Raw genomic sequence first — 21146 nt, 5'->3', positions numbered from 1 at the left:
CATACTTCAGAGGGAAGGAAAAAGAAGGGTGCAGAGAGCTCTGAAAGCATATGCCTTCAAATATTACTTGAGTGGTATTCACAACATTAGACATTTGGTGAAGACGATGTGCCAATCTAAAGTATGATGCAAGCTAAAGGCCTCTCCATTCAATTATTCAAAATATTAACAGATTATGTGGTTGGTCAATTATATTCCCATTACTCTGTCCCCCCCCCCAACCCCACACTTATTCTGACCACTTCCAATGCAATAGAAGAAAAGCCTTTCAACAACTGAGACTTCTCTAGTTATAAAAAATTATGTAGTTATTATACTTCACCGGGAAATCCCCAATATAACCCAGAAGAACTTAACTTGCTGCAACAGGTATATTTCAGGCCTCATACATCAATTCCAGCAGACCGGACTCACAGCATCAGCAAATTGATGGCCTTGTCCAATTCCACAATTTTGGATGAGAATGGTTCCTTCTGTGGTTCAATGGCATTCATCTGGGATACAAGAGCATTGTATCTGCAATTTGATTCAAGGTGATACATGGTGATTGCCGAAATAGATAAGGGAGGCAAACCAAGGTGAACGAACTGTAAAAAGGGCACTAGTTCAATTGAATTGTGAAGTTTTCAGCATTTCCCCAAGTCCCATTGCAATGGAAAGGTTGAAGGTTCAATCTACTTGGAACCTTTTAATTGAAAACAACATGAAGCATCATCTGCTAATCATAGAGCAAAGCTGGCAAACTGCAAATCATGAAATTTTGGAAAGGAGCTCTGGTGCCCTCTCTGGAGTCTGGTATTTGGATCATCGGGTGTCGTTACTTTAGGGACTGTTTACCCTTGATGATGATTATAATTTGAGAGAACATTGAATCAGTTTGATTTAAAGTTCAATAGTCCTCTGATTAAGAGCTGTATATCTCCACTGCTCCTTCTCCACAAAATCTGCATTGAGGAATTGAGCTATAAAATCCCAAAGCCTGTAGGTGTCATTGAAATTGGCCAGAAAACCAAGTGCAGCTGTGACAACGGTTATCCCCAGTTCACCTCTTTCTCTCCTCTTGTTGCTTGCCACTGCCGTTGCTTCATAGTTTCTTGTCTCTAAGACACTCTCCTTCTCTCCTTCGAACTTGTCTGAAAACGATATGTTGTGTAGGAACCCATAGCTCAGAGAAATATTGCTTCGATCTGCAAGTTTCTGTACAAGCATGGGCTGAATCTTTTCTCCTTTCCAATCAAACACATTGAATGCCAGAGCAGGTCCCCTGTCGAATTTTACCTTTGGCCCGTAGATTCTGACAAGGGGAAGCCCCTGCTCCGGATGGTGGAGCTTCATCAATGCGTTTACCAGCCAATTGGTCAAGTATCTTGCTCTACTGCTGATGACTATGAGCCCCAAAGAATCCGCATGATCCAAACATTTGCATTCGAATTCTGAGCTCTTCTTGTCGGGGCTATTTATATTGGTCTCTGTACTCCTTGCTTTCAACAGATCATTGGGTTCACATATTTCAACAATTTCAGAAGCTGAAGAACAATGCTGTAATCCTTCCAATTGAGTTCTCTGATTTGAGCTCGAAGATCTCTCCCCGAACCCGTTACTGGTCTGAGATTGAGCAAGAATAGGACCGGAGAATGACCTTATGGATGATAAATCATTTTCCTCAGACTCAAGCTTAGATTTTTCTTGGGTCTGTGAGTGACCATCAGAATCATCACAAGGCAATTGAGAAAGCTTCTTTGATGGGACAAGAGTGACGACGATTCCTATGCTGCTTTTAGCAGTGGTAGAAGCATCCAAGATGGAAGCACTCGATTTCTTGACAAAGAGGCAACCAAATCCTGATGGGTTCTCCCCAAAAACCTTGAAGAAGGAGCAGATAAGGAAGTCTGGCCTGAACAGGGAGAGGCCCAATGTGTCCATGTCCTTCGGTCCTAATGCACAAGCGTCGAGCAAAACGTGCCACCCATTCTCATGTGCCGTGCTCATCCAGAGACACGAGTATCGTCTGCCAGTCATCCTCGATTGCATCGGGAACACGAATAGTCCCCTCTTCCCCTTCTTTCTCTTACTCACAACCATGTTCGTCAGTTTTTCAGTGTGAATCCTCAAGCTCGGCCATGAGAATTTGGCGGACATGACTCGGGCTCCTTTCTTCTGGGAGCTCTCAATCATGGTTCGAACAGCTTCGCTGTCATAGTCATAGACTGTAAGGAGCCTGTGATTGGATTGGAAAGGATAAGATTCTGCCAAAAGCTTAAAAGCAGATGCTCTGTTTGCAGTGAAAACCATGTGATAATCAGTGTCAGAGATATTGAGAAAATCCATGATTCTCTTCCTGATCCTGGATTCTAATTCCGAATCTTCACCCCTGTTTAGTATCTGAGATTGCAGAGTTAGGGGCCTGTAGGAGATGTCAAAGAATGGGAATTCTAGACTGTTTGGAGGAGGAGGAGAAGAAGAAGAAGATGAAGGATCTGAAATGGAGGCTTGATGCTGGGAATAGGAGAAGAGCCCAAAACCGATGTAATCGAAGCAGACACGGTTGAAGAGGGAGAGATGGAAGTAGTGTTGGGCTCTAATTTGATCAGCCTCATAAGTTTGGGAATAGTGTGGGTAAGCTGTGGCGAAGTGAGACAGAGCCTCTTCCAATGGAGGGAGAGACTCATGGTTGGTGAATTGGGTGTTTGGCAAGAGAGAAGCAGCTGTGGCTGCATCAAAATTGTAATGAGAAGCAGCAACTATGTTGATTGGTTTAGTATTGGGATTTGGAGCATCTGCTAAGCCAAGCAGAGGAGCTGCGAAGCAGCCATGAAAGCATGCCTCCGAAGCTTCTCTAATGCGATGTGAATTCATATCTCCTCTAAACCCAATAGTTCTTGCAATCAATCTCCTTTCATGGTTTCTGGGTATGAACTGTGAACGAAAGTGCCATGTCCCCCCAGTCAATTGGGTTTTCCAGAGTGTAAAAGGACTATTGAGAAAGTTGAATTGACGTTGAGATGAAGACGATGATGAAAAGATCCATGAACCGAACAGAGCATCGTCGATGGAATTGTGACAAGGAAGGAACATGGGGGAGAGCAGAAAGAAACAAAAGGAAATCGACAAAATAGTGACTTTGTCAGGGCTCGTTTGTAGTAGTGGAAATCACTATCCATGCAGGCCCAACACGAAGTTTCTTTAGTGGTTGGGAACTTGGAACGGTGACAATTCTCCTCTCCTCCGCTCTTCTCTTACCTTTCCTTCTTCTCCGGGCTACTCTGTTTGCAGACCCAGCTGCTATACCTATATTGGTGCCACGTTGTCTTTGAAGAGTAACGGTTGTCTATATCTCTATCTTAAAAATATGAATGATTATCAAACGCTGCCTTAGCCCCGTAACATAGTAGCTTTAGCCTCACATCATAGCAATGACGGTGACACCATTTATCCCCCAAAATTAGGGCATTTCTTCATTACAGTCATAGCAATGACGGTGACACCATTGATCCCTCAAAATTAGGGCATTTCTTCATTACAGTCAAAACGCGTTTTGGGGGGGCATCGCTTCATCATAGTCCAGAACGCAAATAGAACTTTGGAGAAATTGTGTCAAAAGCATTCAAGAGAGTAGGCCATAATCCCCATAAATTCCCATAATAAAATAATTAAATAAATGAAAGAAAAAAAAAATCTGGATCGTGCGACTCTACCAAGGCTTTAAAATTCGGGACTGGGATAGGAGGGAATTTTTTTTTTTTTTGGATGTGTGAGCCATTGTCTTGATTGAGCACGACGTTGGTGCAGTGGCCACCTGGCCATGCAGCAATCCAAATCCCATTAATAAAGTAAGGGAGAGAGGACACAACCCGATAGCGAGTGTACACATCAGCCCCTGGCAATGGGAGGGCATATGCTAGCATCTTTAGTGAGGGACATCATAGTCTTTTTACACCCGTTGTAGCTTGACGTAAGTACACGTTATTGTGTAGCATTCTTTATTTCATAAAATAATATTAATAAGGGTAAGAGATTGTCGCATGGTTGTGTGATTCCTACACTAATTTGGGGGCCAATGAGAGGATATACAGGCATACCAATATAAATGAGATTTTTTTATTTCACAAAGGGTGAAGCAGTAATTTTGCACACCTTATCTCTAGGGGTCGTGACCATAGATTTCTTTAACTCTAATAATAACCCTAATAATAATAATAAGAAGAAGAAGAAGGGAAAAAAGGCTCCTTAGCCATGTTGGTGCAGTCAATGAGAGTGTACACAGGGTTATCAAGGGGTGGGTTTTTTGGGGTTTTCTAAGGTAAAGGCATCATGCATCATTTTTGGATGCAGTGCCACATAACAATAATAATAATAATAATAATAATAACTTATCATTGAAGCCTTTCAGACTTTGAATTGTGAGGTCTAAAAATTAAACTTGTCTCAAGTGACAACATGCCAAGTTTCAAGCCAACCTCATTCGTTTATCCTTCTTTATTAGCATTTTTTCCTCCTACTTATAGTTATTAGATGGTTATGAACTAGGTGATCAACATCTTTGCTTCCAAGTGAATTTCATAAATTCTATTAACCGATCATGGACTTAGCACACCGTTTAAAAATCAGAATTAGATTAGTCGAATTGGTCAATTCAAAAAAAAAAGAATAAATCGATCATAACCTATCTTGATTCCAATTGATTCGATATGGCCAATTCTCTGTCCAAAACCTTAGAATCATCGAGTTTTCAGATCCGTGGGCTGATTCTAAGGTTTTCTAACACCGATTCTGGCTGAGATCGGTAGAGATCTCATATATTTTTGTATTAGAGATGCAGGCCCCAATATAATGCGTCAATACTTGCTGAATTCTTTCTCTCATCAATATAAGCCGGCAATTTATAGATCTCTCTCCCTTAATTGATTGCTAATGAATTATAAAAACAAAACTTTTTTGATAGGCATTATTAAAAATGAATGAGGTGGCATCGTCGTTCATTTATAATGCCCCCAAAATGCAGCTTTGTTTGACCCAATTCAATGCGACAGTGACTAAGATCAGAAGAGAAAGGGAAACGAAGTTTCAAGAGGAACAATGCTTAATTAAGGCACCGTTTGATAACGTTTCTCTTATTTATGTTTCAAGAAACGACAGAAACATAAATTTTCGTTTCTGAAAATAGAAACGGAATTGAAGGTATTTGATCAACTTTATTTCTGGAAATGTTTCCCGCAGGCAGGTACCTTCCCCTGAAATTCAACATCACAGAGGCCCAAATAAGGCACCGACACCCATAAATCATCCATAATCATCAGCGAGCAATACAAATTTGGATTTCCTAAAATTTAGAGGAAATAGAGAAGAAAAAGAGTAGGGCACCATTTGATTTTAATGCTAAAGTTGCGCTTGAAGTGGAAGACACCGGAGATATTGAATCCAAAAACTGTAAATGGGTAAGGAACGAACTGTGTTAGAGAGATTTCTAAACCCTAACTCAGAGAGAGACAAGAAACAGAAGGAAGAGAGGTCTACAATTGTTCTACAGTTTACAAAGAAGGGAGGATTTAACAAACCTTGAGGAACCTAGGGCAATGAACGGCTGAAATGTTTCCCACTTGCTCTAGTCACACAACATATTTAGGTTGAACAATCAGAGGTAGAAGACGTTTCCGAAGTCCTCTTTGAAAGCCCTTTTCTAGTAAAGACACTTCCAGTGGTACATCTTCAAAGGAGCTCAATCGCACGGCAAATCTTTGCAACTTGAGAAGACAACTCCTTTGCCTTGATGGGAGCGCAATCGCACGACAAATCTCTGCAACTTCAGAGGGAATCATTGCTTTTGTGGATGCAGTCGGGGCTGGGAGGAGGTGTACAACCTACTAAAGTCGCCTCTTCCGTGCTTCTATCTGTCCGTTGAAAGAGAAAGAGTGATTTTCATCGGGGGTGGGTTATATTTTTGAGTGAATGTTGTTTCCAGAAACGGTGAAACGTGTGAGAGTCTTTTCGGAAAAATCGTTTCTTGAACCAGAAATTATTATAAATTTCTATTTCTATTCTTAAAAATAAGTGAAACGGAACACAGTTATCAAACGTTTTTGTTTCTGTTTCTCCATTTCTCAAAACAAAAAAAGGCAAAAATGGCTGAAATGAACCATTATCAAATGGTGCCTTAAGAGATTGTCATCTATCTTCCCCCCCCCCCTGGCCCAAACATGTAATTTAGTCCTTGCTCTCGTCAAGCATAGAGAGAAAGGAGAATTTTATCTGGAAAAATAAATATTTTTCACTTGTGTGCAAGGTTAACGGAGTTACATAACAATTAAGTATGTGTGAAGCTAATAATAGAGATATATTAAATTAAATCAATCATAAATTAACAAGTTAATTTTTAACAATAAAATCCCTTTAAAGTAGAGGGAAAACTATGGGACCTAATTTAGGTAAATCTTACACTATGAGAAATAATAATGGAATTGTAATATTTTTTAGTCAATGGTTTTTTCTTTCGGTAAAGTTCTTTAGTCATTGTTGAGAATTACCAAACATAAAGAATAAAAAGCAATAATCCCGCTTGAATAGCAAAATAACTTATCAAAATGGGTGATTTCGAAAGAATCTCGTACGCTCACTTCAATATCCAATGTGATAAATTCAATAAAAGCACACTTTCCTTTCTCGATTTACTTTCTACCGCCTTATTAAAACTTGAATATGTGGGTCTCATACCGGAAGACTTTCTCAGGAGGAAGATCCAAAAATTCACTATACAATAAGAAGAAAGAAAAAAATGTATTCTGCAATTGATCCACAGGCAAACTTAGGGCGCTCCAGTCAAGCTTATCACAAGAATAAACTGGTTGAGTATCCGTGCATGAAGTCAGTGGATTTGAGTGAACTAACCACACCATAAACCTGCAATCCTTAAGAGAATCACAGGCACACTGAGGCGTAGTCTTGGAAGTAGTGACTCGAGTCTATGTTCCTGTAGAAACAAATACAACGCAAGAATATACGTAGTTAGGTAAGGTGCCTACATCTATGGTGAGCTAAGAGCAAAAAAGATACTGTTAAGTTTGTCTCGAATTTTTGACCCGTTTTGAAGATTGACCTGATCTGACATATTTTGGTGGCAACCCGAATGAGAATTTTTCTGAGATCTGTGATGGAAGCAGAGGAGTTGGGCCAATAGGCCCAATCCCGGAACCTCATTGATCTCGTATGGGGGTGCCAGGGCGTAGCCCCCACAGTATGGTTTGACCGGATTGACCACGACCCAATGGGTCAATCCGCTACTTGGAATAAATATAATGTACTGTTGCTTGTTGAGAAAGTCATTGTATTTTGAGGTTTTTTTTTGAGTTAGGGTTTCAGGGCGAGTTTTCTCGCCGATGCTTGGGTGTAATCTCTCTTCTGCATAGTGAAACATCTTCTTCTTTGCCCGAGGACGTAGCCCACCACCCTGGTGTGTGAACCTCGTTAAATCTGTGTTGTGCTAATCTATTGTCTCTTTATTTTTTGTGTTTTTTGGTGTTTGATCTAACAGATACATTATTAGGATTATTTCCCTCTAAACCTAATAAACTTTATCGCTACCAATTAAAAGAAAAAGAAAGAGATACTTTTTCCAAAATTACCTCCATCTAAACCCTAAAAATGCGAACAATCCAAATCACATAATACAAGACATCAATCCTCAACACTTCATACTAAGTAGGGCATCATTCTATTAATTTCTTGTGTACACATTTGACTTTGAAGTCTAAAATTTTCAATTTCTATTTACATTTTGAAGTCTCAAGAGGAGTTTAATATCCCTAATGAGCCTTCGATTCAAGATCTTATAACTAAAACTAAAATCCTAGATAACTCTATATTTTGTGTTCAATGTTGTTTTAAGGCAAAAGATTTCAAGCATGGCAAAGGAACTAATCAAGCTAGGCTACATTAGACTGAAAAAATTTTCTTGTAAGTTTGGTATTGATTGCTTCCATGTAAAAATTACATGAAGTAGATTCTTGATTTTATCTATTTATACTTACCAAACCTGGATATTTTACTTTCATCATTTGGCTTAAATAACACATGTACAGACTCAATAAAAGAAACTCAAAAAATTCGGTTCTTTTCCGAAGAGAGCATGCGAGAAGAGAGCAGCTTTTGAGAAGGGAGCATTTTACATTATTTTATCACAACCAAAGGTCTTTTATTCCTTTTCTTGGGTATATTTTAATTAAAAAAAAAAATCACTAGTAATATCCTTTGGCATGTAGTAGCATAAAGTGGCAGAAACTTGCTAAGATCAGCTCTCTAAATCCAAATTTAACCATATCCTAGTTTATCATATGTGAAAGAAATAGCAGAAATAATCCGGCAAGATACACATAAGGAAAAGGGACCCTGATCCTCTCCAGCGCTGAAGTGCAGTGAATATCCCACGGTTGAGAACACCTTGGGGTGTCAGCACTGGAAAGAATTCTTATGCTGAGGAAGAGAGATATCTTCTCGGAATGATAAAAACATAGGAATAAGGAGCTATAAATCATGCTCTTCTAATTATATATACTACCATCTTCTTTGAAAACTAGATTGAAGGAGCGTTACATGCCATTACAGTATCTTACCTCTTCCCTCACTCACACTGGTCATTTCTCCAACGAACTCATCAAAACTTTTTCAAGCCATTCAATCTGTGTGAACCCCTGGGGATGGACCTAGACAGCTAGCCCACAATACTGCAAATTTTCTTCACTCATGGACAAAAGGTCGTTATGATATCTCATATCAGTCATATGGGGGCTGATTTCACACAAGTTAGGAAAGGGATTTGGTATGACTTGATATGGTCATGGGTTCTCTCACCTTATAGGCTGATTTATGTGATGTAGTTCTCCTAAAGTTGATATCACTGGTATCAGAGCAGCCGATCCTCAATCCCGACTCTCGCCCAGAAGACGTAACCCAACTACCCTCGCGTGCAAGTTAAAAAGTAAAGTTGCCAGAGAAGGAAACACAAGAAACGATATCAAACCTTCTGCACGAGAAAAGAAGAAAAGCATTTGGGCATGGGATGAGAATAATTAAGCTGAAACAGTCGGAGGGCAACTCTCCTTTGGCGGGTCACTGAGAGCAAATGCAAATAAGCAATCCATCTCTCACCATTATCACCATAACCTGCCAAGGGAGAGCTGCCTACAACTGGTTCGCTTAGACAAATCAACCAAACCAGTGCGCCTCGCCGCATATCTGCGTGAACTGGTCTGCGTTTTGCCTGAGGCTGGTCATGAGCTTTATAAGGTTTTGGGGTGGTGGACATAGAACGATATGGGATAAGCCAGTGAAGAAAGAGCATATGCTTGAGGGTTATACCATTGGATATCCTCCCTTGGCCTGCTTTTGCTTCTCCTAGGGCAACCCTCTTTTTCTCTCTGTTGCCTTGTCTTGAAAAGCTCCCTCCCATATGAATGATTCAGATTCTCAAATGCATGATTTGGACTTGTGAGAGCTCTCTCTCTCTCTCTCTCTCTCTCTCTCTCTCTGTTTTGAAGGTGAAGAGAAAAAAAGCAGTGCAGGGTGGATGCTGTCTTTTACGATAGAGGGTGGCAGAAAAAACTGGGCCGGCCTTCAGCCTTTGAGACTGATCTGAAGGGCATATCCTGTGTCATATTCCTTCTTACCTTTTCAATGACAATCTCGTCCCTACCCTTCCTCTTCCTTTGGAGAGTGGATCAAGTCTTTGTACGAGAACCACTCTCATATGGGGTTGATCGGTACAAATGAAATTCACCTAACAATCAATTTTGTGATGGATGTCAGATGTGTGGATCATCCAATATGAGAATCAAACCTGATCAAACGAAACTTGGCTACTGCCTAGGTTGCAGCCAAGTACCTGCAACCCTTGGTATTAGCCAAGGGAATGGAATCTCAAGGGCATAGGTGGAAAAATACATCCTAGGTGGGTATTTTCAAACCCGCCCCCAAGATTCCATTCCCTTGGATGTTACCATTGCACCAGTGAAATTTTTTTCCAACCTGGTCCACATTCCTTTGTCCTTAGGATTAATTGTTTGCCTAGAAAATTTGACCCCTCAGCTTTTCTATACTATCAAAAAATCATGGGATATCTGTAGTATATAATGTCTAGCCTGAGAAGGAGATAGAGATGGAAATGAGAATGGAGAGAGACCAAACTGTTAATGGACCTTTGAATTGAAAAGAAAAAAAAAAAATATGGCCATTTTGAAAGGACTTAATGGCCTCAAGGATTTATGCCACCTAAATTCACGAAGGATGCTTAGGCATAACAAACATAATTAAGCCATAGAAGGTTTTTCAAATCCCTTTATCTTTGTATAGTATCCTACTAAAGTCAGAAGCTTTAGAAAAGAAAAGAGAAAAAAAAAAAAAAAAAAATTACAGCAGCCACTTCCATCAAGTTTTCGATTTTCTTTGCTTCAGCAGTATTGCCCCATGAATTATGTTTCTTAGTTTAAGAAGTACCCAAAACTCGATTTAGTATTGTATCAATTTACACTATAATGTCTACTTGAATAGACTTAGATTAAGAAAATTCTCTCTCTCTGAAGGTACACGATCCCTCACAAGTTTGCTTAAATCACCATTGGAATCTCACTCTTCCATTCATCAGTTGAGTTTTATGCTGTTGCTTTTGCTGATTTTTCATCTGAGCTTGCCATGATTAGAAAACAAAGAGAATTGTGAACATGAAACTTTTAGTAGTTATAGTTACTTCAGAGAAGAAGGTTGGAGAGAGAGAGAGAGAGAGAGAGAGAGAGAGAGTTATATTGTAGGGACTGATTTTAGAAGGGTAGATAAATTTAAGGAGTTTCTTGGGTAAAATGAGTGGCTGGCTGTATCGACCAATTTATATTGGTATCAACCATAATAGATACTTATACCTAATTAATATGGATCAACCCATGTGGTATGGAAATGTTTTTAGAGTAAGAATGACTTTATTGTGGTCCTACACTATTGCGAGGATCAATTAAAGTGAGCGTTGAAGCATTCATATGGATGGATTCTTGATTTCATGGGAGGCGATCGAGGTATTAACATTGTAGATTCGTGCGCCGTATACAAGAGGCAAATTTAATATATGAAAATTTGAAAAACCAATGAAAAATAAAATTTACTTGTTAAAAAAATAAAAACCTAGAAAGATAGTGCGAGTAATCCACCATCCGTTTAATATATATATATATATATATATATTATTATACACAAATGACAAAGATAGAAAAAAGAAAATATTCTCATATGCACAAAGTAACACGGATCGTCAAATTGGAATCTTACATGACAATTTTCCGGTCAATGACAGTCAACATAGAAATTCATCATATGCAAATTAACGGTCAACGGAACGTCCACGAGGAAGCACAACCCATGATGGATGATGCCATTTATCCAAATCACTGGTGATCATTGGTTTTTGGGAAAATTACATGATTACCCATTTTTGGGTTTCACTTTACAAAATTACCCACAAAAAATTTTGGTTAATAAAAATACCTAAAATTAGGTTTGAGTTTACAAAACTACCCACCCAAAGTTTTAGTTAACAAAAATACCCAAAATCAGGTTTGGATTTACAAAACTACCAAAAATAGTGATTCTTCATCTTCCACATATAATTATGTATTTTTTTATGACTAAAACTTTCAGTGGGTAGTTTTGTAAAGTCAAACTCAATTTTAAGTATTTTTGTTAATTTAAACTTTAAGTGGGTAATTTTGTAAAGGGAAACCTAATTTTGGGTATTTTTGTTAATCAAAACTTTTGATGGGTAATTTTGTTAAGAGAAACCCAGAAGTGGGTAATCATGTAATTTTCCCTTGGTTTTTGACCTTTTTCTCTCACTTTTCCAGTGGGTCTCATAGTGGTCCAACCTTTTGAGATTAGACAGTCCAGATTTATTTGAACCCCATGGGACCGACGGTCACTAAGTGGCCCATACATGGATAAAGAAACTACGACCACCGGGGATTTACAGTAAATCCAGACTCCAGAGGGAAGGCTGTTGGCCGTTGCCCAGACCTCTACCGGAAATTACCGGTCGACGGTCAATCTCGTCAGCTTCCAAATATACTATTCCCAGACATAAACATCAGTTTATATTTAGGTTTTGGCCAAATCCCAGCTTGATTGCGATAGGGCGCAGTGGGTATTGCTTAAGGTTCCATTTGGGTGTTTTGAATTTCTGGGAAGGAGAAGAGAAGGGAAGAGAAGAGAAGAGAAGCAGATGGGGAAGGCGACAGTGGCGACGGCGAAGACTAGATTTGGGACGACGATGGAGGTAGCGCCACCGATAATGATAAGCATCACAAGGGTTAACTCATTGGAGAAAAAGCTCGATACCATATACGAAGATACCACCACTGCTCAGATGAATGAGAAGATCGCAGGCAAGTTGAAGACCAAGCCCAACACCAACTTAATGGATGTCCGCCACCGCCACCACCACCACCACCAAGGAGGAGCTAGATGAATCTTCATAGGTGGATGGATGGATATGCTCCGAGTTTGGCTTGTAAGAGATTTTTCATCTCGATCATGAGTTTTAAATTAGATATGGAAGAAACAAAACCAACAAGATTATGTCTTTGTTATTGCCTTCTCTGCTTGAATTCTGTTATTGATTTTATTTTCTCCCTTTTTAATAAGCTCCATTTTCAGATTCAGGATTCAGAATTCAGATAGGCTTAAAACGCTTCCTTGATTAGGGAAATTCCATATTTGTTTTTAGTTTTTAGTTACTTTTGTCCTTAAAAGGACAACCCTGTGCGTAAGGCTCATGCTAAGGCTGAATTTGGGAGGGCCAAATGTACCCAGTCTTACCCCTCGTTTTGCAAGAGAGACTACAACCCTGTGCATAAGGCTCATGCTAAGGCGGAGTTTGGGAGCGCCAAATGTATCTAGTCTTACCCCTCGTTTTGCAAGAGAGACCTATAGACAAGAGAGACTATTTCCAAGTTTTGTTCCAATTTTGCCCTTACTTAAAGCAAATATATATATATATATATATAAATATTAGTATGAGATTGACCATATCGGCCATATCCTCAGCCAATACTGATATTTAATTGATTCAGATCTGTTTTTAATATCATTTTAGGGATAAAACCGCGTGTGTGTGTGTATATATATATATATATATATATTGGCTGAGGATATGGTCGATATGGTCAATCTCATACTAATACTTAGAACCATGGTTTAAACCAAACCAAGTTGTGTTCACTTTACAAAATCATGTTCCTCTCGCCTATAGGTAACCACCTCATCCATGGTGTATGGTCGTCATGCCCCAAAGATGTATTTGATGCACAAGACTCAAGCATGTACAAGGTCTAAGGGGTGAGAACTACACAGCCTTGCCTCAAGACTATTGAGAGACTGTTTCAACCACTTAACCATTAGATTACAACATTCGAACCTTACGTTGGATCAAGCATGCCCTTACTAAAGGAGAAATAATCTGTTTGAATATAAAATAATAATAAAAAAAAAACTTTTAAAACCAAAAGTTCTTAAAACCAAGCCATTATTTCAAAGGAGGAAGACAAAGACACAATGGCGCAAGCTTTTGGTATGCAACGCTCAGCCTTTTCCCATATTTTTTTTTAATTTTTTCTAATTCTTCTTGACAATATTGATATGACTAGTAGGAGTAGAGTGGTGGCAAGGTTTTTTTATTGACACCCTCTTATGGAGTCAAATAGGTTATAATCTTACTTTTTTAATCTTTTAGTATAATAATTTTATGTAAAAAATGTATTAAATGTTATATTAAAATAAATTTTAAAATTTTGATTTTTTTTGTAATTACTTTAATATTTTAATGCATTAAATAACTATTGAGAATAAGATAAATATATTTAGAACTTGAGATCTTTTTTTAATTGTCCCTTGTGAAAAACTTTCATTGCCATTCATGTGATTTTATTACAAATGTGAAAATGATAGTATTTACCATCATTAATTAAAAAAATTGTATGTTAAAGTAAAAGGTAAAAAAAAAAAAAATTTGTTACCTTACAGATTTTGTGAGTCATTGTAACATTCACAACCCAATCAACTTTAGGAAAAATATTTTGTCTTTCATTCCGACCAATTGCCAAAGGATCCATGCGAGGTGTTCTCAACTCACGTGAGGTTAGAAAAGCAGCGATTGTGTTGAACACATGAGATAGATTAGGCTCTCTTTGGTTTGATTTCTATTTGTATTTAGTTGATTTATTTCTATGTTTACAAGTGTTTGGTATAATTATAACACTTATTTCTATTTATAATAAATTAGAATAAATCACAAATCACAAATTACTCTCAAATTATTTGTGATTTGTGGCAACAAATCATTTATGTTGACTTTTGCTACTTTAAATGGGCATATGTGCTAAACTACTCAAAATCAATAGTAAATAGGTAAATTCAGCATGTTTTATACATTTCCAATAAAAATACCAAATCCTATCATCTCTTTCACTCAAAGCTCAAAGCTAAAGGTAAAAACTGAACCTATTTCTTATTATTATATAATCTATTTTATAAATAGTAACCAAACGAATAATATTTTTTGTCCATAATTTATTGTCACAAATAATTTCTAAAAAATAGTTAATAAAAACAAATAGAAGTCATATCAAAGAGAGCCTTAAATACCTCCTGATCGCGGCCTAGCATGGCTTCTAGAATCGATCTGTTTGTGGTGTTCCTATGGGTTATGGCTCCTTTATTAGATTGCAAACATATGCCGTTGCCTACCTCTTTTCTCTTAATTTTTTAAGTCTTTTGAATATGACCATTTGGTCCTATTTGTTATTGCATCTAGTATAAACTATAAGACATGATTTTTTTTGGTGGTGGGGTGGAGGAATGATATGAGATGTATTAATTATAAAAGCCAAGGTCAAAAGGGCCAAAAAGCTCCCCAATCACTCATATTCATAAGCAGGTGAAAAATCAAAATTAGACAATAAAAATAGATATCATAGAGTCGCTTTTCTACATATCTTTTTACCCGGTTGTGTGGCCCTTACAACAATGTTGGGTCAATGAGAGTGCATGTTAAAGCAATAATATGGATAGAAGTTTTACTTTTATGGATGGTGGGGTAGTAATTTTGCCGACTCCTATGTTTGATAGCAAGGGGTTATATCCCCTTTGTATTCATTTATCTTTTATTAATAATTTTTAGGGGTTTCCTTATGTCCCAAACAATATTTGGGATTAAAAAAAAAAAAAAATCAAAGGTAAGTTATCCGATCTAAACCCATCCTTGTTCTTGGTTACTAAAACCGTGCCACGTGGTGAAAGAATCATTATTTATTTATTTAGCGAACGAAGCCTCATTAATGAGACTATCATGGGAACTAGAACTTCATTTAAACAAAAATCATGCGTGGTACACATGCACGGTCCAAAGGTAAAATTATAATAAAAACTTATTTAAAAAAAAAAAAGAAGGAGGTAGATCAATCCAATCTAGGCCGATCCATATTGGTATTGGAATGGTATTGCTTTGACAGATCCCATGATCGTATGGATAGTGGTGTGGCAATTGGGTGGGCGTAATTGGGCTTTCCCGCGCTAGGACCTTGCACTATGATCGGCCCATTTAACTAATCGAACCCCATATGCTAGGCATGGTCCCATTTATAAACAGTCGGTCAAGTAATGATCTTTAATTGGGCTACCAAAACTCGATGTAAATGACCCTTAGACAGGCTTTAAACGGGCTAAGAGACATTTATGATTAATCTCTAAATGGGCTACAATCAGGGTAAATGGTCTTCAACAAGCTCTAAGCGGGCTATGAACGGGTTTTAAACATGTCGTTCTGAGTAGGGCTATTAATTGGTTGGGTGCCCGTCGGGTATTACCCTTGCATCAGGAATGACCGATTATAATTAGGTCGGATAGAGTCTGACACAATTAGGCACCGTTTGATAACGTTTTTGTCATTTCTGTGTCCAGAAACGGCAGAAACATAAATTTCCGTTTTTGAAAACAGAAACGGATTTTTAAATGTTTGATCAACCTTGTTTCTAGAAACATTTTTCCAACGTGCAAATTAAGCTTTAGGCTGGATAATATAATGCATGATGGATGGATTAAAATACCCAAAGATCAGCAAGAACACAGATTAAACAGAGACGAAAATTCAGAGGAAACCCCTTTTCTGGGCATGATCAGAACAACATTAAAGAAAAAAAAATAATAAAAATAAAAATTCAGAGCAAAATCCACCTCTTCTGCACTTAAAATACCTAAAGATCTACTCAATAAAGGAGCCAAAAAATGGCGTCCATAATGAAGAAATTTTTTCGGACAAAACTAATCCTTAAGATTACAACATAAATAACCAAAACCGTACCTGTAGAAGCGAGGAACCAAAACCCTATGTAAAACCTCTCAAAATCCTCTGGATTCTCCTTGTCTTTTCTCTCTATCCCAAGTTCCAGGGAGAATTATGGAGTCGTTTGAACAAGAGAGAGAGACTCACCGGAGCTACTGCTACAGCTTTACCAGAGCAATGGAGACGTTTCAGCAAGAGAGAGTCAGAGACCAGGTTAACCGGAGCCATGAAGTCATTTGAGAGAGAGAGAGAGAGAGAGAGAGAGAGGCAGATTTCACCGGCGATATGGCATCATTTGAGCGAGAGAGAGAGGCAAAGAGAGAACATGAGGCACCGTCTTCAAATGTCAAGGGAAAAATATCGGGGTTTGGGTTAAAAATTGGTCCTCATCGTTTCTGTTTCTTGAACCAGAAATCGATATAAATTGTTATTTGTGTTTTTAAAATAAGGTGAAACGGAACAGTTTTGTCAAACGCTTTTTGTTCCGTTTTTGAGAACATTATCAAACGGTGCCTTAATAATCAGGCTGTATTTAAATGATCGAGCTTGCCACACTGGCATTGAAATTGACACCCCTAATGGACACCATTGAATGTCTTGATCCAAAATATGTAATAAGAGTGTCTAATGACACCTCTATAAGGTGTAAAAAGATTTTTAAAATTAATTTGAAAATGACATAACGTTGTGTCATTATCAAAATATGTCATGTAAAATTGTAATACTTACTCTCATTAAAAAAAAAAAAATCTATGGAATACTAATAAAAGGAAAAAAAAGTAAGATTGCATACTGATGGTGCAAAACATTGGATATGTTGCATTAAATTTTCAAAATTTTGAAAACCCCTATTTACCCCTACATAAAGTACTATATTAAATAATTTATGCGAATAAGATTAGGGACAAAAAATTAAGGTTACAGATTATTGAAAATCCTTTACAAGAAGGAAACATTCTAATTGTCCAATAATATTTTAGGTAAATATTGTCCAATATTTTGCGCCCTCTATGTCTGGGTGCAGGTGTTGTGCTCTCCATAGAATTCTTTTTTCCTTATAGTTTTATGGATTTTGCTTAGTATACCACAATTAGTTATAGCGAAACTTGTAACTATGATGGTATTGTGAAATTGGATGATGATTCATAAAATTGGAAACGGATGCATTTTTTTATAAAAATTTTTTCTCATATGTATTATCTCCAAGAGGACCTACACGTCTTTATCTCTCTCCACAACCTTCAAAAAATTTTAAACAAATTTACAGTAGAGTTTCGTATCTGGCAACCTTCAAGGGGTTTAAGCCATAATAATACCTTTAGAAATTTTTCAAACATAAAGTATTGGTCCTTATGAGTAAATTCATTAATATTGTAGGAATCACGTAATTCAGCCTAAAAAATTCAAATTTTTTCTTTTACAAAATTTACAATAATAAAAGGGAAAAATAATGCTATCTAATCGCGTAGCTTAATCATCAACGTGGGGTCAATAGGAGCGCACACCCAAACATACATCCACCAAAGGGGCGGGGTGGTTATTATGCCACCCCTATGCCTAGGTGCAAGAGTGCATGACAAGATAGTATTCTTTTTTCCATAATAAAATTAAGGTAAGGCTGATAAGGTGTTGGATTTGGCTCATTTTCAATTCTTAATCCACCAATTCTTCATCTTCAATCGACAGCTATCAGCCCCTAATCCTATGGGGGAGCTTCAACTCCACACACCTATGAGTATTGACTAATCATTAATAAATGGACTGCAAGTTTACCTTCATTCTTTGCTTCCTTTCTAACTGTTACTCCCCAAGTCTCGTCTTCTATGCCTCTTTTAGAATATCAAACACTATAACCTGGAACGGTCTGTTCTAATTTGTGATGGTTGCTTTGACCCAGTTATTTTTAATAGCGGCTGGGAATCTGGGAGGTGGGAGGTGGGAGGTGGGAGGAATGACATTGCCCCCCTCATCCTTTTTTTTCTAAGGTTATGTATTTTTTTTAAGGTTTTGTATATGTCAGTAGAATTGAGAATGGGACGCCCACTGTATCTCAAAATGGGTATTTTCCTTTCCCTCACGAAGTTTTTGGGAATCTTCCTTTCCAGAGGATATGTGGAATTCGGTAGTGACTTTTTTGCCTCGTCAATTTGAATGAAGAGATTATTACAAAAAAACAAAAAAAAAATGAAAAGCCAAATTAGACAATGAAACTAAATAACATGCAATCGCTTAAACAGACTTAATTCTTCTCAGCATAATTAAACACATCAAGACGACATTCTTTGAATCACCTGATTCCATGCCTAGATGTCCTTTCTCATCTTCTATGATGTTGGATAAATTTATAATGTTGTATTTTTAAAAAATTTAGGGGAGCACTTGTTGGTGTATGATGTCTTGTATTCCATCGCAGTTTAATCCAAGGAGTACTAGTGCAACACCTAGACAGGCAGGACGACGGTCCCGTTAGCCGGTTAGCAGGCCGTGGGGGTTACAAGGGGGGGCAGGAGGTCCCCCAGCATAGCAGGGGATGTAGGGGGGCTACGCCCCCTGCTCGAATTTTTTATTTGAGGACAATTGTAATTTAATCCGGATTAGGATTTTTTTGCTATATATATTTGTAGCGAGGGTTTCTTTCTCTGCAATGCAAACAATACTGAGAGGTGTGAGGACGAGCGCTGTAACTCTATTCTCCATTGATAGTGAAACAGGATCTCATCTCACCGGGGACGTAGGCAACCTTACCGAACCTCGTAAAATCCGTGTGCATTGTTTATTTTGTTTTTCCATTATCTTCTGCATCATTTTAGGGTTACGTTTCTACAACACTGATGACATGAACATCAGATGGTTAGGAGCCCCTTGGGATGCATGCTCAAATGTTCTTAGTTAGAACTCCCCATAACATCGGGTGACCAACAAAAAAAAATAATAATAACAATAATCAATATCACTAAAGATATGATATTACCTAATAATACCATTTACCAAAAAAAATCATCAATACTACTAAAGTTTCAGAATTAATTATAATTCAAATAATATTCATTAAAAAAAAAAAAAAAAAAAGCAAGAAAAAATTGTAACAAGAACAGAGGACAAATCTAATGAGACTCCTCTCTAGAGAGAAGGGAAAATCCAAAGAGGTGCACAAATATGAGAAAGGGTGTCGGGACCAACGTAGTGATTATCCACTTTCACGCTCTTCATCCGAAACACTCCCATGTCAACACGAGCTACTTCTTCACTATATTTTCTCATAAGATGACATGTGTCATCAGTGAAGTAGATACAATTGGTTTCACATCCTAACTGGTTAGAAGGAAAGATAGCGAATGAGGCATTATCACCCACAAAGAACACTCGGTTGTCCAAGTCATTCACTTGCGTCCACTCCTTGTTATCAAAATTGAACTTGTGAACATCAAAAGCAAATGTTCTTAAAAATATTTGTCATAGTTGTGAGTTCCATATTCAATGTATTCACCTTCAACAATACCATCTCCAAACTCTTCGTCTTCACCCTCACAGTCATCTTCATACCGTGCTAGCATAAAGAGTTCTCCTACAGATTCCACAAGATAAAAATGCGGATTATAAAAATGTGTGCACTGGTTATAACACTCCGGTGGTTCAGCAAACTCAATCGTCTTTGGATCAGGACTGGAAATATCAACAATTACCAATTTACCTTCATCACTGAGAGCATAGAATTGGCCATTCATGTAGATGACATCACTGATACCTATACCTTCAGGTGTGTATATAGGAGTCCAAATTTCATCTCCCAATCTCAAGAAGGCTAATTTACAGTGTTTGGAAAACATCCCCATAACCACGCATTTTTCATCGTCATCTTCACAGGGGATTCTTTTAGATGGTCTCGAGGACAAAATCACTTTTCTCATAAAAACCCGGCGGATATATTCTCGCTCTATTTCAGAGTCTGTTTCAGGGTCGTATATATCCGGTTCAGAGTCTGTTTCAGGGTCGTATATATCCGGTTCAGAGTCTGTTTCAAGGTCGTATTGATTGGGGAATGTTGATTGAGGTGGAAGCCGAATTTGAACCCGAGTTCGAGAAAAGGGATTGAACAAGTGAATCTCCAAATCAAGACCTAAAGTTATCAACCAACCGCATGAGGAAAAACACTTCCTGCCACGGGCCTCTGGCAAGTTCAATTGGTAAACCTTTTTGGTGGAGAGACTGTAGAAGCCACGACTATCACTGTCTTCCTTCTGCAAGCATCAGCCAGGGATCAACAATAGAGGAGTGCCAATTTTTGACTGAAACTGATCGCCATTGTTGGCAAACCACACCAAAAACAGAAATATCTTCGATTGCCGAAAACTGATCCACAATCAGTCCTAGAATTCATCACCAAGTTCACCCCAATTACCCATACCCTTCCTTGTCCTGTGCAAATAGGGTATTGACAAATAGACAGTTGAAAGGATAGAACTACATAAACAATAAGAGCAAAGTTAATAATCGAATATGGAAACAAGCCCAAACAACACATGCATATAGCCAATACCGCAGGGCCAAAATTATTTATAAATTTCAACCCGTAAATGGAGAAGTTTCAAAGCATTGTATAACTCAAAATATTATCAATCTGAAATCAATCCTTGGAAGTCTAAAACTCGACAAACAAATATGTGATTCTATATTATTATCACTTTTATATATGACGAAAGTCATTTTGTTTTACTTCTTAGTAAGCAGAAAAGATGAATACTATAGCAAGAAGGAGAAGGATCGAAGGATAAGCAAACCCCAT

General features: G+C 37.8%; 2 protein-coding genes and 1 long non-coding RNA gene across 3 annotated transcripts; all 3 read right to left on the bottom strand.

The window, feature by feature from the left end:
• Nucleotides 1–266: 266 nt before the first annotated feature.
• LOC122082368 lies at nucleotides 267–4978 on the bottom strand. The gene has a single exon (XM_042649874.1). The coding sequence runs from the start codon at nucleotides 3073–3075 to the stop codon at nucleotides 883–885; it is 2193 nt and encodes a 730-aa protein (XP_042505808.1). The 5' UTR covers nucleotides 3076–4978; the 3' UTR covers nucleotides 267–882.
• Nucleotides 4979–6556: 1578 nt separating this feature from the next.
• Nucleotides 6557–9564, bottom strand: LOC122082371. Its single transcript, XR_006141301.1, has 2 exons — nucleotides 9349–9564; nucleotides 6557–6964 (listed from the first exon to the last, which is right to left on the bottom strand). It is a non-coding gene; the product is annotated as an uncharacterized LOC122082371 (long non-coding RNA).
• A 10239-nt stretch (nucleotides 9565–19803) lies between these two features.
• Nucleotides 19804–21146, bottom strand: LOC122082219. Its single transcript, XM_042649691.1, has 2 exons — nucleotides 21105–21146; nucleotides 19804–20601 (listed from the first exon to the last, which is right to left on the bottom strand). The coding sequence occupies exons 1-2, from the start codon at nucleotides 21144–21146 to the stop codon at nucleotides 19804–19806; spliced, it is 840 nt and encodes a 279-aa protein (XP_042505625.1).

Source organism: Macadamia integrifolia, chromosome 6 (assembly GCF_013358625.1).
Source record: "Macadamia integrifolia cultivar HAES 741 chromosome 6, SCU_Mint_v3, whole genome shotgun sequence".
In the NCBI taxonomy this organism is placed as follows: domain Eukaryota; kingdom Viridiplantae; phylum Streptophyta; class Magnoliopsida; order Proteales; family Proteaceae; genus Macadamia; species Macadamia integrifolia.
Note: the sequence above shows the minus strand (reverse complement) of the source record. Positions and strands in the feature narration are given on the sequence as shown.